Source organism: Drosophila kikkawai, chromosome 2R (genome assembly GCF_030179895.1).
Source record: "Drosophila kikkawai strain 14028-0561.14 chromosome 2R, DkikHiC1v2, whole genome shotgun sequence".
Taxonomy (NCBI): domain Eukaryota; kingdom Metazoa; phylum Arthropoda; class Insecta; order Diptera; family Drosophilidae; genus Drosophila; species Drosophila kikkawai.
Genome location: NC_091729.1, coordinates 9,938,623 through 9,962,423, shown reverse-complemented (window position 1 = coordinate 9,962,423; position 23,801 = coordinate 9,938,623). Strand labels below are relative to the sequence as shown.

General features: G+C 42.7%; 5 protein-coding genes and 1 long non-coding RNA gene across 10 annotated transcripts; 3 read left to right on the top strand and 3 right to left on the bottom strand.

Annotated features, from left to right (window-relative positions):
- Window positions 1–185: 185 nt before the first annotated feature.
- LOC108078053 (uncharacterized) lies at window positions 186–3,548 on the top strand. 4 transcript variants are annotated; one of them, XR_011444573.1, is made up of 3 exons: window positions 186–801; window positions 969–1,298; window positions 1,377–3,548. XR_011444573.1 is itself a non-coding variant. In XM_070284440.1 (2 exons), the coding sequence occupies exon 1, from the start codon at window positions 309–311 to the stop codon at window positions 795–797; it is 489 nt and encodes a 162-aa protein (XP_070140541.1). In that variant the 5' UTR covers window positions 186–308; the 3' UTR covers window positions 798–801; window positions 969–3,548. The 4 variants fall into 4 exon arrangements, 1 of the variants encoding a protein (XP_070140541.1); XR_011444572.1 differs by having other exon boundaries at window positions 1,364–3,548; XR_011444571.1 differs by having other exon boundaries at window positions 969–3,244; window positions 3,474–3,548.
- A 1,869-nt stretch (window positions 3,549–5,417) lies between these two features.
- On the top strand, window positions 5,418–7,262 carry LOC108077941 (membrane metallo-endopeptidase-like 1). Its single transcript, XM_017171479.2, has one exon. The coding sequence runs from the start codon at window positions 5,418–5,420 to the stop codon at window positions 7,260–7,262; it is 1,845 nt and encodes a 614-aa protein (XP_017026968.1).
- Window positions 7,263–9,205: 1,943 nt separating this feature from the next.
- Window positions 9,206–15,477, bottom strand: LOC108077964 (rho guanine nucleotide exchange factor 25). Of its 2 annotated transcripts, XM_017171504.3 has the most exons (7): window positions 15,026–15,477; window positions 14,384–14,512; window positions 13,975–14,308; window positions 10,847–10,933; window positions 10,680–10,784; window positions 10,483–10,614; window positions 9,206–10,420 (listed from the first exon to the last, which is right to left on the bottom strand). In XM_017171504.3, exons 1-7 carry the CDS (start codon window positions 15,304–15,306, stop codon window positions 9,950–9,952), a joined length of 1,539 nt encoding a protein of 512 aa, XP_017026993.1. In that variant the 5' UTR covers window positions 15,307–15,477; the 3' UTR covers window positions 9,206–9,949. The 2 variants fall into 2 exon arrangements, with proteins under 2 accessions (XP_017026993.1, XP_017026995.1); XM_017171506.3 differs by lacking the exon at window positions 14,384–14,512.
- Window positions 15,478–17,207: 1,730 nt separating this feature from the next.
- On the bottom strand, window positions 17,208–22,446 carry LOC108078396 (kalirin). Its single transcript, XM_017172252.3, has 7 exons — window positions 21,647–22,446; window positions 19,094–19,192; window positions 18,735–19,032; window positions 18,583–18,669; window positions 18,411–18,515; window positions 18,210–18,344; window positions 17,208–18,145 (listed from the first exon to the last, which is right to left on the bottom strand). The coding sequence occupies exons 1-7, from the start codon at window positions 22,444–22,446 to the stop codon at window positions 17,642–17,644; spliced, it is 2,028 nt and encodes a 675-aa protein (XP_017027741.1). The 3' UTR covers window positions 17,208–17,641.
- On the bottom strand, window positions 19,563–20,804 carry LOC138928023 (uncharacterized). The gene is made up of 2 exons (XM_070284053.1): window positions 19,735–20,804; window positions 19,563–19,681 (listed from the first exon to the last, which is right to left on the bottom strand). Exons 1-2 carry the CDS (start codon window positions 20,458–20,460, stop codon window positions 19,652–19,654), a joined length of 756 nt encoding a protein of 251 aa, XP_070140154.1. The 5' UTR covers window positions 20,461–20,804; the 3' UTR covers window positions 19,563–19,651.
- LOC138928024 (uncharacterized) lies at window positions 21,255–22,695 on the top strand. Its single transcript, XR_011444489.1, has 2 exons — window positions 21,255–21,578; window positions 21,673–22,695. It is a non-coding gene; the product is annotated as an uncharacterized lncRNA (long non-coding RNA).
- The last annotated feature ends 1,106 nt before the right edge of the window (window positions 22,696–23,801 follow it).

Sequence of the window (23,801 nt, the reverse complement as noted above, 5' to 3'; positions counted from 1 at the left end):
TATATTCATATAACATTATTCCGAAAGAGCATCCACCTTTCCACATAGTCCTTCCCTCTTTCATCCCCGTCTCCTGCTTCCCTTGAGATCTCCTGCCTTATGATAGGCCTCAAGAAGTCCCTTTCATCCATCTGTTATTGCGTTGATGGGACTATGCAAATCTCGGCTTACCGACATGGCCTGGCATTACATTTCAAATTATTTTCGGCGCAGCAGAGATAACAATCCGAGGAAAGCAAACAAAATTCCAAAAAAAAAAGAAAAAACAAAAAAAAATAGTAGGCAAAATTCCAAATTACAAGCAAAGGATGACGCAGAGGATGCTAGGAGGAGTACAAGGGGCAGTGGCCAGGAGAGATCTGCCGGAGAACTGGGATGCGGAGAGGACGTCACGGTTTTTCGCAGATTTGCAGGAGAATGAGGTGCGGACAATGCATTATCTGGGCCTGGCCTACTTGGTCCTCTCCCGGCGACCAAGGCTCCAGCTGAAGGTGCCACTCGCCACCATGAACTATGTTGAGGGCGGGTCCGCATCCGGGATCCGTGTAGGCTTTGCCCTTCAGTTGGTCTTCACCTGTCCGGCAAGATATCCGCTACAGGTGCCGGAGGTGGAGATCGTCGAGAAGCGTAATGTCAGCGAGTCCTTGGAGGAGGCGCTGCGCGTGGAGATTGCCCAGACCCTGGAGCAGCACCTGGGCCTCCAGATGATGGTGCCAGTGATCACGCGGCTGCAAATGATAATGAACAGCGAGATAGGAAGGTTTCCTCGTGTTCCTCCACGTGCGGCGAATGTGTAATAAAGTATAGCCTTCGTTTAGTTTGTGTTACTTTTGTTTTTAAACTATTCTACTACTGTAGCTTGAATTTTGGTGTGAAAAAAGTCCTTCCTTACTCGTACCTTTTTAGAAACCATTTTCCACCAAGTCTTCATTGTGAATTTACTATTTTTTTCACTCCTTAAATTCCAGAAATACGTGACTTTTGGCCTTGACAGACGGCCACTTGGTGCTCCAGGATCTGAAGTGGGCGAGCGTTAACACGTGCAGGACGACGCATTAATTGGCGACTCCTGCGCTCAACTTATCTGTGTCTATCCAGGACCCTTTTTGGCTTTGCATCCTCACATTTCCTTCCTGTGCCAAATGAAATTTGCAGCGCCAAAAAGGATGAAACCAACAAGAAGGAAGAAAAAAAGGAAAGCCAAATGCAACACATGGAGCTAGTCAGACTCCTTGGGGCGTTTCCTGTTGATCCTTGAGCGCATAAGAACGTCCTGCCGTCATGCCGGATGTCTCTGGGTAATTTAGATAGCTGCAGTTCCCGCTGCTGTGCCGCTCAAAGTTGCATAATGTCACTTCCAAAGTGTCGCAGGGCAGAAAGGACACCGCCAGGCGTACTCCACCCAGGCAGGACATGCAGACATCTTAAAGCTGCGATAAGCTGGCAAACGATTTTTATGAAATTCCTAAGACTGCCAGTGCTGCTCGTGTGTTTGCTTACGACTTTTATTCTTTCCCCCTATTATTTTTTGTGTGTGTTTTTGGCTTTTAGTCAGCATCCTTTTTTTAATGTGACGACCGACTCAGTGTATGCCCGAAGGATTTGTGCGTAATGAAAAACTGTCACATCAAAGGATGGGCCTAAGCCATTCCTCGCAGGTACGAGTGCAAGTATGTGTGGAGAAATTGAAAATCGCTAGCCGGAGCGGAACCCAAGAAGCATTAAAATGGCAAATTTGCGACCAGGACTCCGGCCAGGACATTTATGGCCGACAGACGGCGACGACAAGGACATAAAAACGGCGGCGACGCCTGCATGATAAGCGCATAAATCAGTCAACGTTACGTATACCTTTTCCAGCAAGGCCAAAAGCTAAGCCCAAGACTTAGGACTCTAATATAATTTTTGCTTTAAGAAAAAAGCTACTTGAGTAACTCCTTGCAGGTTAATTGTGGATTCAAATGGAAGAAGGATATCTATGAATCTTTAAGAAACCCATACAAATCTTCTCCTGCAACTCTAATTTGTTGTAGAAGAAATCCTATACCGGCAAATCAGGATTTCTTATTCCAAAGTATTATATGCGCCCATAACCGAAACGCCAACGGAATGCCTTATATGCCTTATACAAGAAAACAGCAACGAAGGACGAAGGACGACACAGAGAGCTCATTGCTTATGCTCGAACACGAAGCAAATTCAAATTACAAATTATGTTTTCGTCATTGACCCGAGAGCTTTACGAGGAATTCCGCCTCTGTCTCCGCCTCGTTCTTGGCCTGCATCCCCATTCCCGGTAATCCAATGGTCAATGTCCGCGCGGTGTCAACTATTTAGTTTCCGGTTTTAACTTGCGCCATAAACCGGGCGTTATGTGTCCGCTTTTATGGCTTCTAGCGGCGTCCCGGCTTCATTGTTTCTTAATAATCCTGGCGAGCGTCTTCGGAGTGCACACGTTCTCGCATTAAGGATGTTTATGGGCCCAGACACTGTTTCTACAGGGAGACCCACTCGCTCTTCTGCTGCTATCGAGGGGTGGTAGCTCCTCATCCTGCTTCCTCCTAGCTGCATGCCACACATACTTCCGCTGCGCTGCAGTCATAAATGCGCTTAATTGGCAATTTTTGTGTAAGCGTGTTGAAATTTTTATACCCCGCCCGGACTCGACCGAAAGTTGCAGTCATAAATAGGAAATATGTTCCGTGTTGCCGTGAAGTGCCAGTCTCTCGGCTCGCAGCTCCCAGTCCCCCGCTTTTATGGGTCATGCATGAATTTGCTGGGATTTATATGCGGGCTACATGACCTGGATTCTTATGGCCATGCAACCGGAGCCATTCCGTTGGCTAATCAAAAGATATTTCGGCAGCCGCAATAAATGAATTTGGCTCGACCGCAAATGGACATTATCATTTTTATGCCTTGGAACAATTTATATAACATTTTATTCACAAAGATTTTTGGGACCAGACCAGGAAGTAACCCTAGCAAAGGTTGGTTTTGGAAGGTGGGGAAATTAAGTGAAAGGAGAATCGAATTCTGTGAGCTTGAGAAATTCGAAGAAGTCAGAAATCTTTTAGAGTTTCCGGCGTTTCAGAGACCAAAATGCAACCAACCCAAGGATCTGATTGTGGTTGTCCTTACCTTCCATTGAAATCCAAGATTGAAAGAGTTACAAACTTTGGTATCTAGTTACGATCCTCTGAGAGAGAATTTAAACACCCATTAAAAGAAACAAACACAAAATGTATGTACACAAACTTACTCTCATAATAGAAAATTCAAACGATTTACAGAGAAAACCTTAAGATTATGAACACTCTTTACTAAAAGTGAAAAGGTTACAGCTTAATATCCTTAAATTTCACTATAATTAGTATACTGTTTTGAATAACCATAACTTTTGTGATCTCTGTATCTCCAAAAATTTATTATAAACTCTCAACCAAATTTAAAAAAATGATTGCTTTCAACAGGTTTTACTCAACTTGGAATATTGATTGTTGACTTTAGCTACGAATAAATCAAACCACCCATTCTCTTGGTCCCTAGACCCCTTTATTTGCTATCCATGGAAAGGACTCTCGGTTCATCGAGGATTCGTAGGCTGGTGGTGCAAATTGAAGCTGTCTCGGCTGTTCGTGTGTCCCCCGGAGTCGAGGTTAAGGCACGCACCAAGTTAAGACCGTATACCCCCATTCCCCTCGTCGACTGGTGGATTCTATTAAAATTGCCTGTCATTGCCGTTGCCGGCATCGTTATTGTCCGCTATGTGGATCCACGGGATCTGCTGCCTGCTCCTGGAGGCAGGCCCAGGCCCATCCTCTTTTCGGGATGGCAGACATGCTTAGTCCCTTGGACGACGCTGGCGACGTTGTCTTCTGGCAGGACCATTATTCTTCAACAACGTGCATTATATTATCCTTTGGCTGAAGGCATTTGTATGCTGGTCCCGGGCGCGAATTGCATTTGGGATCGGGTGGTTTCGGCTGCTTCCTGGACGCTTTCCGGGCCCCCAACTAACTCCATGGCCTTTCAGCTGTCGTCAGTGCAATTTGTATTGCCGCCCGTCGGTGGCGTCTGTAACTTGTTTTTTATTGGTTTTCTCGTTTTAAATTTCAATTTGGAGCCCTGTAAGCAAGATGTATGTACAAGGCCTGCCGGAAAGCCAGGAATTTGGTGCTGCAGAGCATATGTTGACAGTGTCAGGTGCGCCAGCAACGATGGGCGATTTATTTGCGTCAACCCGGCCAGGTTGACGCTTTCAAGGTGCTGTGACTTGTTGTCCCGACTGCTAACTGAACTGTCACTCAGCTCTTGGCTTTTACTTCTTTCAATTACACGCAGAGAAAAATGGCAACAAAATAATCTATTTAAAAAGGAAAGCATGACCAGTAGCTGCTTTAATTAGACTCTGCCTTGAATTCTCTTTCTAATTTTTGTAAAGACCAAACAATCGTTGGAAGTAAACTAAACATTTCTCTGCATTTTTCCAGCGCAAGGTTATTATGCCATTAGGGGTTACGGTGCTGGCTCCCATTTTACACCGCATTTAACCCAAAAAACATGCCACTTAACAGAGAGCATTTATCAATTTGGGAGTGTGGGTGTGAGTGGTGAGTGTGAAAGTGTTTCCCCCGTAGCCCTACGTGATTTTCCGCCCCCGCATTATCAGGCATCAAGGAGAGCAACCTCATCCTTGAACCCTCATGACGCTGCACTCTCTGGGCGATTATCGAGCGCTTCCGTTTCCGTTTGCTCGTTGTGCGGCTTTGGGCCATGCCCCGAAAATTACATGCCTTTGTTTTTTATCTAATGCCATACGGCATTATGCCTAACCCGGGGTCTTAAGGGTCTCGGTCTCGCATTCCTCCTCCCCCTCTGCCAGGCGGAACGTGTCCTGGGACTCTCGCAGGATTCAGATGCGCAATTCGATCTTTTATCAGTTGTCATCGTCGGCAAATTCACACATTCGCATGGGCATTTGTCGCTCTGCTTGATTTGTTCCACCGTAACGGGGACAGTGGAACAAGATGAGCAGCTTTTTGGTGAAAAATAGATTGTCCCAAATAAATATTTTATTTATTTAGTAAAAACTAAACAGTAAAATGAGTATGAAGCTTGCAATTGTCGTAGGGTCTTACTTAACATTTAAGGTTTTACTTGATGTAGAGCTCCGACATACAAAATAAAGGCACATCTATGCTCAGTTTTGAAAGATCCACAGAGTAACTTATAAGTATAGTTGCTTTCTTGTTAATCTATAAACTGATTAATAATTATGCCCAAAACGCGTGTTGGTCAAAGCCAGGGTTATCAGTGCGTAGGTCGCCTTTGGTCATCTCTATCACTATCAAATGCCTAGCCACCGGCTTAAATTTGGCTGTTTTTCGAGCTTTTTACTCAGTTACTCGATGAAGATGGAGGCAATTACTCGTGTTATATGTCTGCTATTGCTACTCGGAATTGCGGCAGCCCACAAACCCAGTCCCGATGAGGTGGCCCTGAACGAAATACTTCAACGCATGGACAACACCGCCAATCCCTGCGACGATTTCCAAAAATTCTCCAGCGGAAATATGAGTTTCGAACCTGAGACCTACAATTTCAATGGTTTAGTCAAACGGAAAACCAATGACAGAATGCAGAAGGTGTTTGATCGACTCAAATATAGAGTTCTGAAGGACCCATCCAGTTTGGAGGAGAAGGTGTGGCTTTTCTACAATACCTGCCTCACAGCTCCAAAGTTCACGCACTCGTGGAAGCACTACATCGGATTGGTGCCTCCAGGAAGGGGCCTCACCTGGCCACATCTTACACCCCCCGGCAGCCTGTGGCCCGAGGGGAATTTCAAGTGGCTGGAGACTCTGGCTCGGCTGCGACGCTTCGGACTGAACACGCTGCTTATCGAAATGAAGGTACAGTTAAGCGGGGACGACAGCGGCGAGTTCAAGGTGCTCATTGGAAAACAGAATATCCACACAATCGAAACGGAAAAGCAAACCAAGGACCTGCTCATCACGCTTGGGGTGTCCCGGAAGAGAGCTGGAATTCTGGCCCGCGACATTACGGTCCTCGAGAGAAATATAAATGAACTGGCGGAGCTTAATGATTACCGAACCAACTTGACCATAGAAGAGTTCGAGGTAAGAACGGGCTTATCCCTGGGCAACTACCTTAGCATCGCTTTCGGCAGCTCTTTCGACTCCAGTTTCGTGGTTGAGACATCTGAAATGGCATATCTAGAGCGACTGCAGGATCTAATGGATAAATTCGAAAGTGAAACCGTGGCTAGTTACCTGATGGTAAGCTTCGTTCGGTATCTGAGAAGCCTGGATGGCAGCGGTGCAGAGGGCGATCCCCGAAAGTGTGCCGCGGCTGTGGCCTTTAACATGGAAACCGCAAGTGAGCTGCTCTACAAGGACTTCTACTTCAGGCTGGGAAAGCTTCAGCGGTATAATGACGAGGTCCAGCGGCTATTCGACCTCATCCTGGGCCAACTGAAGAGCAACCGCTTGAACCTAACGTCCGAAGTAGCGCAGTTGACTGTGGGAAAGCTACCGAATATTCAGAATCAGCGACGCTTTGTCAACGACTTCTACTGGAACCTCAACCTGGAATCTAGTGAGCTGGACTTTGCTGTGATGCACTTGAAGGTATTGGAGCACCGCAATCGAAAGGTCTTGGAGCAACTGGATGGACAGGTGCCCAAGGACAGGGAATTTTTACTGCTTTCCAACGATAAATATGCCAATGGCGACTTGGAACCCTTGGTGTTTAAGAACACCGTTATCCTTCCCATTGACATCCTACAGGAGTCCTTCTTTACGCCCGAAATGCACGATGTCTTCAAGGTGAGTCTGCTGGGCTTTATCCTGACCCGCCAGATTCTGAAGAGCTTTGTGCCCCACGAACTGTTAGTCAAGGGATCGATGATGAGCTCCTTTGAACCAAAGCTGAATCACGACGATCCTATCGCCTGGCTCAATAAAACAGACTTGCATTCGACCGAGGATCGTGAGCTCGATGTGATGGCCCTTAAAACTGTCTACAATTTGTACTTTAGAGACGACTCCAAGTTCAGCCAGGAACAGCCGAGCTTCACCAAGTTGCCGTTAAGTCAGCTGTTCCTTCTGAACTTTGCCCAAGTTTACTCAGGAGAGGCGGAGCCTAGAGACACCAGGAGGCTCAATCAGGTGGTGAAAAATCTGCAATCTTTTGGTAAGGCCTTCAACTGCCCCACTGAATCCGTCAGTAAAGAGTGAAATGTGGTAGGATATTTAATTTTTTGCAAAAAATATATTAATTAACATAAAGTAAATAATACCATGAACCTGTACTTTTATTAAAGTTAAACAATATTAAAGAACTCTTTAGTACTCTTTTTGAGGAAACTCATTTTGCTCTACCTTTTGTGCGTTCTCGCCCCACTGTCCCTCCAACTCTGGTCCGGGGGGAGCACATTGTTTCACGTGCCATTTCGCAGCTGGAAATTTGAACTTTTTCAAGCACCCGAAGCAAAAGAACTAAACGAATTCGCAAATCCAGAGACGAGGCGGCAAATGTCGGACGGATGGATGAAGATGTGTGCTGGATGCGTGCCTAAGTGTTGTGTTGCATTTACATGGCTAGATAAACCCCTGGCAGATATCGGGATGTATATATTGGGCTGGGTGGGAGGAGCAACTGTCGCTGGGGCGTGAATTGGTTACGCACACACAAGTCCAATGGAGCAGCAGGATCTGGGCTCGTGTGTGGGGCATATTAAGCAAAAATTAGCAACAGTTGTGGCCCCAACAGTTGCCCCATTTCCACCTCCATTTTCCGAATATGTCAAGTTAATTTAATGTAGCATGAAGGGGAGGATGGGTTGGAGTTGGAGGATGCCATATCTCCCCGGTGCCATCTGTTCCTCCATCATCATGTGTTGCCCGCCTACGTGCAATAATTTGTGCAATTACTTGGCAAATTTGCTGCTGTCCTCCGGCTCCACCCTGCTCCAGCAACGTGTCCCAAAAAAAAAGAAAGAGAAATTCAAATAAATTATGCCCCTGGCATTCTACAATTCTATTGCCAAAAAATTCTTCCTTTTCTTCGCTTTTTCTTGCGTTCGAAATTATGCATTTAGTTTAAAAAACATGTGGAGCATGTTGAACCAACTACGTGAGGGGCATAGACAAAAGAAGAGCCGAAGAGCCAATGGCCCAGAAATATTGAAATATATTTACTCAGAGCGTAAAGACTTGGGAGAGCAAATTTAGGAAAATTTTGTAATTTTCCAGCGTGTTTTTTTGGGGGCTCATAAAAATGTCAAATCGTTTGCATACACGTCACTTTTGTGACAACTACTTGACAGACATTAATACACTTAAGCTGCCTGGTAAGAACACGGGCATTATCCTTTAGCCTCATATCCTTGGCGCCCCCCTGGAACATCCTTTATCCCCCGAGCAAACGACAAGCGGATGCGATGGCGGCATGCCAACATAAATGACATAATATAATAAACCAACAGCCAGAGCAGAGCCAGCGAGTGAGCACATAGACTTGTATGAAAAGTACCAACAAAAATTTGCTTAGACAGCAACTCACATGGCATCCTCCCTGAATATCCTTGGGATGTCAAGGGAGTCAGTCTCTCTCCCATTTTATTTTTTATATATATTTTTTTTCGCCCTCTTAACAAATTGCTTTTGTGCAAATTTTGTCACATCCCCGGCACACACCCACGGAAATGCATATAGGGCCAGATGGTACACATCCTTAGTCCCTCCCCTCGTGTCCTGTTTAACTTCATTAGTGCAGTTTTCGGTTTTATCTCTATATTTTTACTGGCTCTGGAGGAGCCTTTCTGCAAGGCTTATTTTTCCTTAACGAATTTGATTTTTGTTACAATCACTTGACCGGATAATCAGGACATCTAATGGGGGAAATCAGTTTTTGATTCAAATCGAAGACTGGGTCACACAGTGGGCCTTCCATCAGGGAAATTGGAGCTTATATTGGGCGAATAATACCTTTCAAGAGGACAACTTTTAGGCTGGTTTTAAGGAAATATAAGGCATATTTAAGGGGGTAAAATAAATAAATATTGTTATGAATTAAGATAATAGTTAATAAATATTATAAATGTTTTTTAATAGAGTAAATGACTCAATATTCCGAAAATAAAATATTAAAAAATTGGTAATATAAACATTTAAAAGAATTAAAATTTTAAAAGTGTTTTATTAAGTCAGCCACCCAATTTAGAATTACTAAATATTTATTCTTAAAATGTCAACAGATAAATTAGCATCAATTTATTGTAAAGAAAACTTTACCAGACTTAAAAATATAAAATACTTCAGCAATACTCCCAATATTTATTTTTTATTAACTATTTATAGACTCCCCTCAAATATGAAATTTCGCACATTTTAAAAATTTGCAAACTGCTTTTTAACACACTCCCAAAAAAACCTCGTCAGCTTGTCAAGCTCTTCATATCCACATCTTTTTCTCGGACACGGTTCATTAGATTTCCTTAGACCGTGACTTGGCTTCTGGTTGGAAGGCTTCCTGCATCGGGGCCGTCATAAATTCTAAATAAATAGATTTGTCATAAATTTTTCGGTGGCTGCCGCAAGCAAAGCACACACAGTGTATGCCCCATGTGCTTTGGCTGGCGAAAAAGATGAAAAGCTATTTACATTCTGCTGCAAGGACAACGGAGACAAGACAAGACTGGGATTGGCCACTGCAAAGGCAATTTATCATAAATATTTGTCAAGCGACTGCAGCAAGCTTATTTTACGCTCGGACAAACACCGGGGAAACTACACACTAGTTCAAGACTACGAAATAACTTAGCTTTATTCTTAGATATCTACAATCTAGATGGGATGGGTTGGGTTGGGTGGGGTGGGGTGTGGTCACCAGGAACAGGAGGAGGTTATGGTGGCGGTATCTTCTACAAGTACTGCCATATCAGCCAAATGGAGATCACCACTCCAATGACCAGATCCATGGGCAGACTAAAGGTATTCCTGCGGGCGTGCTCGTTCCTCGCGATCTCAATGATCTTGTGGGTGGCCTGGAGCCACTGCTTCACCACCGCTGCCTCGGAGGCCACAAAGGAGAACTCCTCCCGCTTGCCGCTGGAAGCACTGCTAGAGCTGCTACTGCTGCCTCCCTCCTGCTGCTTCACTAGCAGATTGATGGTCTTATTGGCATTGGAGGTGGCCAGCTCTAAGGGTCGCTGTAGCTCCACATTCTCCCAGAGGTAGTGCTGCCGGAAGGCCAGCCTTTTCTTACGGATTTCGGTGCAGACCAGGCTGCGATCGAAGAGAAAGATCTTGGCGCGATACTTTTTGCGGGTAGGAAAGTGATGGGCATCGAACTCTGTGGAGCGGCGGAAGTTACCCAACTGCAGGAGGTCCAGCTGGGGAAAATATTTAATAATATTATTTGAAAAGCTTTGTAACTAAAGAGGTCACTTCTCACCTCATTGAGCTCCTCTATATTGGGTATCTCCTCGGCCTGGTTGACCACATCTAGAGCGCGTCTCATGCGCGTCTCTAGCTTGCAAACCGCACTTAGCACAGGCTTGCAGCTAATTCCACTCTTGTAGAATTCCTGAAAATATTAAAAAACTTTAATTAATAATTTACTAAATAATTTAAATGAGATCCCATACTTACCGATATAAATTGCTGCAGGAGCAACGGATATCTGGTCAGTCTTTGGATGGGCTGAACTAGGAAGCTGTCGATGCCCAGCTTGTCTTTTATTGAAGTTTGATAGGTCTAAAGAATACATAACTTTAATAAAATTGTTATCTTTAGAAGAGTTTCTTAATTATATTAACCTGCAACCATTCCCGATGATCCTGTCGCAGCTGCATAGAGGATTTCTTGCCCATGGTGAAGCTGACATAGCAATAGAAGCGATTTTTCTAAGGGAACAAAAGTAAATAAGACTTTATATTAGATGATAAATATAAAAGCTGCACTTTAGATGTTTTTAACTTAATTAAAGCCCCAGCCAGACACATCATCACAACGAACCCCAACTCAAGCCAAACAAGGTCTTAACCCATCTTAACCCCAGCCAAACTTGGCCAACCTTTGTGTCTAAGCCATGTGCTTCCATCTCATACGAGTTTCGTTCACATTTCGCACTTCGCTGAGATATATATATATGATATATACATCGTGCTAGACAAACACATGGGTGTACAGGCCTGCTGGCGAAATCATAATTTCTTAAGCATTTAAGTCACGTAACACCGAGTTCGAGCTCAGAGGAAACCCTGACAGAGCCAGAGCGAAAATTTGAAATTCCTGTCGCTATCCGGGGGGCCAGTGCCAATGCAAATGTTTTCCCAAAAAACCCCGAAACTCCGAAACTAGTGCAAACTGCAAAGAAAATTGCTTGTCTAACGATTTCCTTTCCATTTTAATTTCATTAGCTACGCCTGGGTGCGGAATCAGAACTCGAAGTTCTGCATTTAGATGATATGATAATCATCTCTCTGCGGGCTCAGCCATAATAATATCTCCCCCATTCCAGCCCGGGGCCCCCGATGTTTTGCATGTCTAATGCGATTTGGACGGACAAATGACTGCGTTAAACAATTGTCGTAGTCTGGCGGCCAAAGGTGACAATCTATTTTTGCATCTTGCGAAATTTTGCTCGGTGGGCGGATATTTTATTAGCATGAAATTCCTATCCGCAATGCATTCCCCTTAATTTAGCAATTTGGTGTCAGTATTTGGGGAATTTAAAATTATATAGCAAGTCTATTTCAAGTTTACACTCTGTCCTATAAATCAAGCCAAAATCTCAGCCAGTTTAATGGGCGGAGAGGTTTTTGATGGGTTTTAATTTCAAAATAATGGCCTTTATACAAGCTTTTTTTTCTATTCGGACGCTTAAATGATTATCTAGGAAAAATACTAAAACAATGATCAATTGGTTTTAAATACAAATTAATTTGTTTTAAAAACAAAAGCTTCACATAAATTAGATTTACTATATAAATCTATAAAGAATAATAACTAATTCAAAGGCCAGAAAAAACCCAATAAATTATTTAAAAGTGCTCTCATTTTTTCTGCGTTCGTAAACAATTCACAGCCCCTTCAAAATCATCTGCGTTTGTTTATTTTATGGCTAAACATCAACGATTGTGATCGCCACCAAATCGATTGCCTCAAATCTGAGAAATCCCCGACCCCTTGGCCATTTGAAACCTAAAACTTTTAATTGATTTTGCGCCTGAGAAATCGAAATAGAATCGACACGCTTGTCACTTGCCTGTTCTTGGCCATTTAAAGCCGATAAATAAATGAAGGCGACTCTATTTATGGCCCGTTCTTCTGGCATTTGTTGGATGCGAGATCTCCGGCTGGACAAGGCCTGACATTAATCAAAACTAGGCCTCTTCAGCCGCAAAACATCAATATTCGTGTGTCAAAACTAATCGATTTGGCAATTTAACTTGTGAAAAGCCTCCATTAGCAGGCGACGAGTTTGAGGGTAAATTCATAACATGGTTTTGTATATTGCCTGTGCTAGCGTCTATTGTTTATACAACATGTTGCCAAAATAAGCAAAAAAAACTTGGGAAAATATGTATAAACAAATCTTTTTTGAACATTTTTATGATATATATTTAGCCAAATTATCGCTTTAGCTCTGTGCTCCTGTGAGTCAGGAAACAAGAAATAATGCCAAGTGGTTGCCAGAGAGGAGAGATACAAAATATAAAGAAATGAAAACAGCATAAATCAGATCTCTGGGGGCTTAGCATGTCTGTCGAGCATTAAGATGCCAAATCCTCGGGGAGCTCAACAGGAATGTTACCTGCTTTGGAAACGGTTCTGCAGTCTGCCTGCTGAACTGTACAGAAAGTTAAACCTTATCTGCTGTGGGCACTTCTGGGAACTGCAGAATGACATAAGAGAATTCCACACAAACCCACTTCTCCTCCTCCGGCAATTTCAATTTAAATTGATCATTTGCGTTTGTCAACACTCGGCCCGACATGGCCACATGGCCGCCGCGCAGAGAGTCCGAAAAATCATTCCCAAACAGAGCACTTTAACGAGATCCCCGGCAGTGTAATTCATGTTGATTTGTTGGGGATTTCTATAGCTAAAAAATATATATCTAAATGTGCGACTCTCCCAGCCACAGAGATGACGTCAGCTGCCGGCAAATGAAGCCCAAGCCCAGACATAAAAAAGTCTGTTTGCTTTAGCAATTTCTAACCGATTTTCGTAACTGAGTGCCAGCTCTCTGTGTCGTTGTTGTTCTTTATAATTATTGTGTTCTGGTGATTATTTCAATCTTATCAGCTGGGGACTTCACTAAGCCCCCCATTCGTCATCCGCTGCTAAATACAATACGTACATATATCTTTTTATTTTTTGGCGTTTTCATTAACTTAATTTATACGAAGCACGCCGCGGCATATGAATGAACCTGCTGACACACAATTCTTGTCCGAGGTGTGAGCAGAGAAATATATTACACAGAATTAAATATAATAAAAATAATTCATTTATTTTCAAGCCCAATTGGAATTCCTAAGCAGTTTGCATAACCCACATGGCTTCATTTGCATTTATACACGAGTCTCTCGGACTAAAAATAATATTTTTAAAATATCCAACAAAATTTAACAATGCTTGACAAAGCAAAAAGGTAATGAAGAAACGAGAAACCGTCACTCATCTTAAAAGCAGCAATAGCAGGTGTCAAGTGAGCACAAAAAATGCAAAATAATAAAAAACAAAACTTTTATCAACTCTGCTTTGGGTAAATATTTGAGGTTGAATTTAGCTTGGAGTGCCTACGGAAGAACACAAAAGACTGGTGATCGATGGGATGTCGGAACCTGTCTAACGGCTACTTGGCTAAATGACACGAGTTTCGGCTAATGGACCCAACCCACACAGTCTCCCCTGCGTTTCTCTCTAATTTACTCACCTCAAAGTGTACGGCAAACTCATCGAAGAGACCCTTGAGATCCCGCTGATTGCGCAGCATCAGCGGCAGAATCTCCTGTTCGTGGAGCTCCAGTATCTCCTCCACATTTCCCAGCAGTAGCCTCTGCTTTGCCTCGCCACTCAGTCCCTCCGGCACATCCTCCACGTCCTTCAGCTTGCCATAGTTCAGCATTCCCTTCTTCAGATTGTTTACATAGTTCACCTCCGTCTGGATGAGCTCATCAATTATGAAGCTGATCTTCTTGGAGGCATAGATCTCGGTCTGGTCGCACGGAAACAGATTCTCCAGTGACAGTGTATCCTCATCCTCGTGGCTAGGTATTAATTGTTAATTATGGTTAACTCAATTACCAATAATCCGCTAACAAGAGTGAGTGTTGGGTACTTACTACTCATCGCCCAGGGTCTCGAAGCTGAGCGTGTGCGAGGGGAAAGTGTGGAAACCATTGTGTGAGTTTCGGTATGTCGGAGATGGGTTCGACGCACAGGTGCTGCTGATGGAACTCAATGAGATGCCGCTGCAAACAAATGTAACAGAAACACAAGAACAACAAGCCATGAGAATAATGGGGGGACTTGCAAAAAATGAAGCAAACAAATTACAAAACATTAAATAACATTTCGATAAGGACAGCAAGCATTGAATCAAATCCAAATTATGACTTAAATAGCCCCTTACCATCACCACTTCCTCTATAAAAATAAACAAGATAACAAGTGCTATCTTTTAATAACTTCCTTCCGCTGCTGGCAAAAATAAAAATCCTTTCTTATCTAATATCTGTCCGCCAAATTAACATGTTTATAATGCATGTCGTGAACTCGATCACCAATTACCCTGAAAAGCCTTAAAAATAAAACATTCCTGGCGTATACGCTATCTTATCACGTATACGCACAGTTGACTGTAAATCTAAACTATGCCAAAGGTCGGACATGCCATTAATGGACATTTATACGATGATTAAAACAATGCACAGCTGTCAGATGGTCGTAGAATCGTGTTGTGAAAACAAAGGGTTAAGCCTTACCTATCGGTATCCAGCAGACTGGCTTGCTTCTCCAGCAGCTTGCCATTGGAGTTCGTTGGAGACTTTGGTGGCGAGGTGGCTATCGGTGAGACGGGTGACTCCAGTATCGGACATTCTTTCGCGGGTGCCTTGTCAACCACATCGGTCGACTTGGCATTATCGGCTTTATCGTTGAGTATATGCAAATAGACGTTGAGCACTTGCACCAGGAATATCACCAGAAATGTCAGCGCCACGGAAATCACATCAAACCAATTTAACGTGACCAGCGTCAACTCCATTATCGCTGATTTCTATTTTCACAGCTTTTTCTATATAGATTTTTAGGCACTTAACATAACCGTCGACGAATTCGACGCATATCGATGGCAGTGGCTTTTTTATTATACAGAGATATGGCCAGCACACGCGATTCCGTTACCGATCTTCTGCGAATCAAATGCGAAACTCGACTGAGCGGATATTAACGCTGAGCATTCGCAAAGCGTAAAAAGCTTTTAAAGCTCCCACAAAACGATCGCTTGCTCTTTCTTGGGGGTTTCTCTTATTTAGTTTAAAACAAAACAAAAAAGCTTAGCTGACCACGCGCCGAACACTTTGTTTGTAAACATGGAAAAACGATCTGAAACTGTGAAAATCATTTCAATGTCTGGCATTGGAATAGAATTCATCGGAGCCTGTAACACTTTTGCTTTCATCGTGGCTTTATGGCCGGGGCAATAATAGCATATAATCGTTTATGATTCCATATTTGCATATCAATTAAGGGGCTTTTGGCTAATGGCCGGGCAATAACTGTAATTATAGCCACTACCTATAGTCGTGGACATTGATTTTGCCTTGAACTTTGGTGTATTTTTTGTGTGGTTTTTGTGGAATGCAAACTGGTTGGATTTGCTTAGACCTGGCATGTTTTGCCACACTCTAAATAGAGTTATAAATCAGAAACCAAATAGTTTTTAGACAGTTAGAGGTGGTAAAGATTTTATAAGCTATGAAATTATATAGAAAGTATGCATTTTCGTACTTTTTTTTCTCGAATTGCGGGATATTTTGTAAAGATTTTCATAGTAAAATTTAAAATTAATAAAAACACCCAACAATTATAAATTAATAAAACACCCATTTTGTTTTCTTTCATTTCTATTTTTAAATTAATTAGATTATGCGCAATTCGATGATATTGTGGATATTTGTGGATATATTTTAATTAATTAATTAATTTGTGATCGAAAATCTCTAATTTCTAAAAATGTAACTAACGTAAATTATCTGTATTTAAATTAATTATACTTAAAAATATACCTTGCTCAATATTTTCTATATTATCGAATATTGTATATCAAACATTCTCGATTTTTCTGCCATGTAACCCTATAATATAACATACATTTTTTTTGTATTTCCGTTTTATATAACGTTTAGTAATTGTTTCGAGTTTTTGTGGTGATGATCTCATAGAGATCACCGGAAAACCAGCAATTGTCATTTGCATCTTGCGAATTTCACATGTTAAATTGCTCACATTTTATTGGCTTTATTATTTATACAATTGATTTTTTAGACAATCGGTCGGAGGAACGTATAATTGAAATCAAAAGAATTCCCTGATGAGGCAACAAAGAACAGCGGGAATTATAAATAAACATCGAGCACTTCTGGGCGCTATTGATGAGCAGCAAGCAGGCAAACAATAATAATTGCTTATATTTATTTATATGCGCCATTTGTTTATTTTTATACATTTTCTTAGTGATGTCACAGGCGGTTGCAAGTGCCGCCCCGAACCGAAACAACTTGTTCGCTGCTTTGAGTATTCCGTGTCGTATCATTAACAGTATTAAGAGTGATGAGGTATACGTCGGCATGGAGGAATGGAGGCGCACAACAGCTGCCTCACGTCTGGCTCTCATGACAACACCGATGGCGTGCGACCTTTCCATGATAGATTCATTTGTTTTGACGTCTGTGAAGCGTGTGATTTCGCTGGCAGAGAGTGGAAGGAAGTGGCAGATATACCTAAAATAATTTTCAAAAATATTTTCTTAATGAAAAGCTGTGGGAAATCATACAAGTAAAGACATATTTAGGTAGAATCATTCAGAGGTTTAAGGTATTTTCATCAATTGAGCATTAAATTCTTTTCTAGATATTTCTTTATTACTTGTGATCCCTTAAAACATAATTTGTAAAGCATTTACCATTTTATTTATAACATTTTCTCTACAATTGGCTTTATTCTAAATATGTATTTTAGTTCATTAATAGTTGATGATTATTAAATACAGAAAAACATAATAACTTAACAAGGTCGGCACAAGAGAAACTTTCAACGAGCTACAGTTTGAGTCAACAATAATACAGGAATATGTACACTTAGAGTAACTAAACTTAGAATACAAAGAATATTTGGTGATTTAGCATTCAAATCGAAAGGATTTTGCTGCAGTTCGCGACAAGCGTTGAGCATATATTTGAAACGATTTCGATTATTGAATAGACCCGGCCTTCTTGGCCCTGAGGCAGGGGATTCGGGATCACCCCATTTTTGTTATCACTGTGGATTTCCCGTAGTCTGGCAAAGATCCTATCTCTCTAGAGTGTTTTCATTAGGATCTACGAGGCCGCATACCAAGTAGTGCGATTGCTGATGGTGTCCTCGTCCGGTTTCGGCATTATCCAGATGTTGCCAATGCCACTGTCTGAGCTGAAGCGATTCGAGTCGCGATATAGCGAAAAACTGGGAGCCTTTCGGTGCAGATGATCGTTCTCCCGGGAGTAGCGCTCCTGCAGCTTGGCCCGCTCTTCGTTGGCAAAATTGTTGATCATGTCCCGGATTAGGTCCAGCCAAAGGGCGATCTGTGTGGGATCCGCGGTGAATTCGCACTCCTGCTGCTTCCTGCGCTCATAATACAGCGTAAAGGACTTGGTCTTGGCCGAAATGCCAATGTGCTCGCAGGGATAACGACCATGGAAGAGCAGGCTCTTGCCCTTGATCTCCGTGTAGATGATGCACTTGTCAAAAATAAAGACCTTGGCCCGGTAGCTACGCTTCAGCTTGTGATCGAGCACCTGGAACTCGTTTACCTTGCGGAATTTTCCCTGATAGAAGACATTGAACTGGAGGAGAGTAGCAAAAGTCAGTTAGAAAATTCCCAGAAAATGTGAGAGAGTATTCTCCTACCTCATGACAATCTACTATGTCGTTGATGTTCTCCGATTCATTGGTGGTGGTCAGCAAGGAACGCAGACGCTTCTCCAGTCGGCAGCATGATTCAATCAGTGGCTTCATCACTATATCGCGGTTTTTGAAAAAGGTCTGCAGAGGTTTTTATAAGATTTTAATTAGTTTATTGAAGAAGTTCCCTTGTTGAGTTGTTCTTACATTGATAAACTGCGTGAGGAGCAAAGGATAACGGGCCATGCGCTGAATAGGTTGAACCAAGAAGCTGTTGATGCCCAACTTGTCATCGCGTTCCAGGCGAATGCTCTAAAAAATGGAATATTGTGAAACTTAGCATGTTGCTATTGAGCTTCAAATTTATATTCAAACTCACAGTAAAGTAATTTTTGTAGAGATCGCATAGCTTTAGAGACTTTTGCTTGTTCATGGTGAAGATTACATAGCCGTAGAAGCAGTTTTGCTAAAGGGTCCAGAGATATCAAATTAGTAACTGAATTATAACAACATTATTCAGTATCAACTCACATCCAGGAACTGCAGAAATTCATCGAACAATCGCTTCAGATCCCTTCGATTGCGTTGCAGCATGGGCAGGAACTCATCGCGATGGAACTCGGCGATCTGCTCGATATTTCCAAACAAGTCATACTTCTTGCCGCGCAGACCCAGTGGCAGATCCTTTCGCTGGAAGATGTTGCCATAGTTCTCGATGCCCGTGTACAGGTTCTTCACATAGGCCTCCTCCGTCTTGATCAACTCCTCCAGAATGGGATGCACGCACTTGTCGCTCTTGTCCCGCAGTTCGATCTCCACCTCCTCCTCTCTGGAAATTAGCATTGGGGTTTTAAGATAATGCTTATTATTGGTCAAACACTAATACTCACTCATCTCTGGGCTGGTAAACCGAGTGAAACTTGCCCACGACATGCTCGTTTGTGGTGCCAATGATTTCAGTCTTTCGTCTCGGCGTCGAGCGATAATTTCTAGGGAGGAAAAAGGGGACTTCCATTAAAATAAATACTCGTTATCTGAGACTTAACGAAAATAACAACACCCCCCGACAAGAACAATAATAACAACAGTGATAACTACTTAGATAAACCCCCGCGGGAGCTCTTCGGATGAGTCAGCCTCGAAAGAGGCTCTACAAAATGATAAGAGCCGTGTCAGTGGCAAAGTCAACCTTTAAGCGTCTGGAAACCGGCCCAGATACTATCAGGGCATTCATATTCGCATGGTTCATGAGTCAGAGAGAGGAGTCCGAGCTCGAAGGCCTCATCTCGGGGACTCGTCAGGCGACGAAGTGACATTTGATTCCTTCCTAAAAATGAGCACCACCATGTCATATAATTGGCCCGCTTGCTCTATGACGCGCAGAATTAAATCAAGCTTTAGGATGATGCCCCAGGCTAACATGATCATTAGACACATGGCCAGAGCGGTCACCACGAAGCCCGCGAGCTGAAAGAATACTTTGCAAGGTTGGCCATGGAGAACAATATGGAAAGCGAGAAGTACTACAGACCCCAGCAGTGCAGCTTTCGTGGTAATTCCTTCTGAACGACTCCGTGGATTCCTGCGCTTTGTATGAGACTTCGGATAGATCCGGTGTCCCGGAAGGGTCTCCTCGTTTTAGGACCTCCTCCGTGTCGTAATCCAGCTGCCTGATCTGGATATCGTGGGGGTACTTTCCCGTATCTCCATCTCCGGGGTACGACGAGCTATGAGACCGTGGCGAATGTGAAACCCTCTCGGAGTCGTAATCCACCTGCCTGATCTGGATATCGTGGGGGTACTTCTCCGTATCTCTATCTCCGTGGTACAACGAGCTATGAGATCGTGGCGAAAGTGATTTTGAACGCTGATGCTTGGGGGGTGCACTTGCACTACTGAGAGATGAAAGGGAGCTCTGCGAGTGTCCCCCAGTTGCCAGAGTATCCACACTAGAAAATTCCGGCTGGGAAACGTCCTCGCGAGAGCGTCTAATACGAGGCACAGGCGGAATCGCCTTTTTTTTCTTCCTCCGAGGCGGCAAAGCATCATCCCTGGTGCTAGTTCCCGCGGATACGGATACGGATTTTGCTGTAGGGTGAGTGCTCCACCTGCGTGGGGGCTCCACCTCCACCCACACACGCTCCTCCCGTTCCACCAACGCCTCATCGGACACTTGGCGTTGCTGAGAAGCTCTGCGGCTATGCGGAGGCGAAAATAGCTTCTTTTTTTCCTCCTGGTCTTTTTCGTGGCCATCCATAGTCGAGGATGGAACTGGAACTGCTTCAAGGCAAAACCTGATTTCCAGAGGCACATTTTACGATTTTAGTCATATTTAGTTTCCCGCCAGCTTAGACTTCACACTGCTTGCCTGCTCTGTCTCGGATTTTTTGTTTATTTTTTAGGATTTCCACTCACAAACCTGTTGGCGCAAAGTGCTCCAAAACTCAATTAACACTTTGCCAATTAAGTTTCGACAGTGCGAGTGTAGTTTGTTTTATGGCCAGGCTCGCATAATTTGATTTTGACACCGAAAAGGAATCTCAGCGACCGCGAAATCTAGTTACTCCACATTGAACAACAAGGCTGGCTCTAATCTATTGTAATATCATATATATAGTCTATATAGATTTTACAGCCCTTGCCAGGTAAAGTCTGCTATTTGAATGCAAAATAGAAAAAAGTAGAAAAAAACCTAAATAAACAAGATTTATCTATTGAAGCAGCTTGAGAGAGAACTATTATTTTTGTAATTACAGCCCTCTAAAAATGTGATTCATCATTTAAATAAATAGGGATGCAGATTTATCTGTGATATAGGGTGCCTTTTCATATCAACTTTACAGGAAATGTACATTTATTTTTTAATATATTTTGTGGTTTGATTAATTATTACTTGCTTTGAATTGTAAACAACATTATTAGATATATTTTATTATAGAAACTAAATATTTGTTGATTTAGTGTCCTTTTGTTATTTATTAAGTATTTTTTAAGTATTTATTTATCATTCATTAGGTATTCATTTAGTATTCTCTCTGTATTTATTGAAAAGCCATCAAGTATTCATTTGGAATTCATTTGATATTCATTTTGTTATCATTTAATATTTATTTAGTACTTATTTAGCACTCATTTTTAAATTTATTTAATTTTCAAAGAGTACTCATTAAGCTTTCTTTAAGTATTAATTTAGTATTCATTTGATTTTATTGTATTCCATATCGCACACGCATCCTATAAATAGGTTTCTTTTTAATATTTTAAGAAACTTAGATGGTCACTTTTCCAGGCGCACCTTTATTGAAGTACATATTTCCACGAAAACCCAGAAAACCAGATAATGGAAATCGAAACCACCGCTGCACCTGAACTTTCGTAAGTAAACTCAAGTTCTCGTAGCCCGCCCACTCCGATAAGACTTATCAGTAATAAAACACACTCACCTTGGAAAATCGTTGCGCATTTTCAGCGGTCCTCCCTTGGACTGATCTGCACTAATGGAACGTTGGACCTGCTGCTGCTTGGACTCCTCGATCTCCTCACTCGGCGGCAGCACCTCCGAGGTGGTGCCATCCAGCACATATTCTCCGCCCTCGACCGCATGTGGATCCGTTTCAAAGTCAGAGATCTGGTCCACTTCATCCTCGGAACGCACCTCATCGATGCTGGTGGCGGGAATGCTGGGTATGGAGCTGCTGCGGCTGCTGCTTAGGCCAAGGCGACGTATGCCACGCGGCGGCGTGGGTGGCGGTGTGCCATGATCCTCGAAGGAGGGATGACGACGGTTCTCCAACAATTTGAGACTGTTCCGTTCCTGCTTCAGGAAACATATGTTGGTCTTGAAGTTCTCGAAGCGATGCACCTTTTGCCGCACGTCCAGCCAGGCGGGATCGGGCGTTTGTGGTGACATTGGGGGCTCCTCCGAGGGGATAGTGGCATCCACACCAGCCCCGTTCTCCGACGCCGCGCGCATCTTGAGCAGAGAGCGGCGATTGAAGGCGCTCACCGTGTCGGAATTGACGGAGTACGAAATGTGTAGCGAGCTGGAACTGCTGCTGGCGACACTATCACTCCGTGCGGCGTCGACGGACTCCGGTTGGCTACTAACGAGCGTGCTGCTATGCCGCTCCTGCTCCGCCGCCTGCTGGCTGATCCGGCGGCGCGAGTTGCGTTTGTTGAAGTTTCTGTTGCTGAGATTGCGTTCCCGACGGAAGGGCAGCGGACTCAGATCTTCGTCGGCCATTTTGGTCTGTCTCCGCCGTTGATAAGACTTATCGTTACACCACTCCGGGGGTCTCTCTCTGTCTCTCTGGGGCCTGTCTCCGTCTGCAAACTCACTTGCTCATTATCTCACTGAGCGAAATTCGGTTCTCAGTTCTCCCCCGAATTAAACATTTATGGCCAGCTATTTGGTTTTACTTTTTCTGTTTTTTTTTTTTTTTTGTTATTTTGTCAAGCAAGTGCGGTATATAAAATGTTTATCTTATATTTATTTATTTTGTTTTAAGCTTTTTTGTGGGGTTTTGTGTGTGGAAACACGTATTCGTATCTCTCTGTGTGTTGGCGTCAACTGTTGCGCTTTTTTCCCTTGCCTTTTGATTCTTATTTCGTCGCTTTATTGCGCTGCAAAAACAGAAAAATTTGTAATTAAGGCGATTTATCGTCAAAAGTATTATAAATAAAGTATTAAAGTCGATTATGAGGAGCTAATTAGACATGTTTCGGAGGAAGTGGTCGACAGAAAGCGAATGCAAATTGTGGGAAGGGAATTAAATCATTAACGAACTAGGAAATCCAAAAATTGACCTTGTAATTTAGTTAATCTTAGAGTTAATTTAGGTGTTAGGTAGTATATATTGAATATTATATCAGAGAACATTTTATAATTATTTATAAAAATAATAATGAGCTTAGAATAATTACAATTTACTGTAATTTTAGCTAATACTCCACAATTTTTAAATTTATTTTCCCTTGAGAGCCTTATATAATTATAAAGCATTATATACTTTATTCTAAATTATAATCCCCTATGCAGATGCTTAAATATTTGCTTAGAATTTAACCAAAAGACAGCAGAAGAGTTTATTTTTATGACAAATGACGTCAAATTGTCGGAGGTTCGCGATGAAGATCGCTTGAAGTGCGACAGAGAGCCGGCTATGGTTTTATATGCATAGTCACACATTCTGTGATAGTTAATTATGTGTGACGTTGCTTTTGTTGTTCCTACTGTGTTTTATTTGAGCAAAAAACAAGTACAAAGCGCTCGCAAACCGCAAATGAGGCACGACAAAAAAGCAAATAAAGAGTGAACGGCTTGCCAGCTCGCTCGATAGGAGGAAGTACGAAGTTCCCTTGAACAAAAGAAAGTGGCAAAAGTCGCTGAAATGCAACATTTCAATTCCGGAATTGCCGCCTGACGGCATTTGAATGTGTCTTTGGTACTGAAAGATCTTTGAATCAAAGGTTTATATCTTTGTTTTTTAATTAGCTTTAGGTGAGACGCGAACCCTGTCATTGTCTTTTCAACTGAAACTATAATTCCTGACCTTACCAGTTGAACTCGTTCTGAGTTCGGATTTCTCTTAAATCTAC

Bases quoted from the DNA above. Each gene is read 5' to 3' on its own strand.
- LOC108077941 (XM_017171479.2), top strand. From the start codon at position 5,418: ATGGAGGCAATTACTCGTGTTATATGTCTGCTATTGCTACTCGGAATT.
- LOC108077964 (XM_017171504.3), bottom strand. From the start codon at position 15,306: ATGGAGTTGACGCTGGTCACGTTAAATTGGTTTGATGTGATTTCCGTG. The intron at 14,309-14,383 runs GTAAGTACCCAA...ATTAATACCTAG, and splicing joins GAGACCCTGGGCGATGAGTA to CCACGAGGATGAGGATACAC. The intron at 10,785-10,846 runs GTTAATATAATT...TGTATTCTTTAG, and splicing joins ATCATCGGGAATGGTTGCAG to ACCTATCAAACTTCAATAAA.
- LOC108078053 (XM_070284440.1), top strand. From the start codon at position 309: ATGACGCAGAGGATGCTAGGAGGAGTACAAGGGGCAGTGGCCAGGAGA.
- LOC108078396 (XM_017172252.3), bottom strand. From the start codon at position 22,446: ATGGCCGACGAAGATCTGAGTCCGCTGCCCTTCCGTCGGGAACGCAAT. The intron at 19,193-21,646 runs GTGAGTGTGTTT...TTTCCTCCCTAG, and splicing joins ATGCGCAACGATTTTCCAAG to AAATTATCGCTCGACGCCGA. The intron at 19,033-19,093 runs GTGAGTATTAGT...GCTAATTTCCAG, and splicing joins GTTTACCAGCCCAGAGATGA to AGAGGAGGAGGTGGAGATCG.
- LOC138928023 (XM_070284053.1), bottom strand. From the start codon at position 20,460: ATGGATGGCCACGAAAAAGACCAGGAGGAAAAAAAGAAGCTATTTTCG. The intron at 19,682-19,734 runs GTCTGTAGTACT...AACCTTGCAAAG, and splicing joins ACGAAAGCTGCACTGCTGGG to TATTCTTTCAGCTCGCGGGC.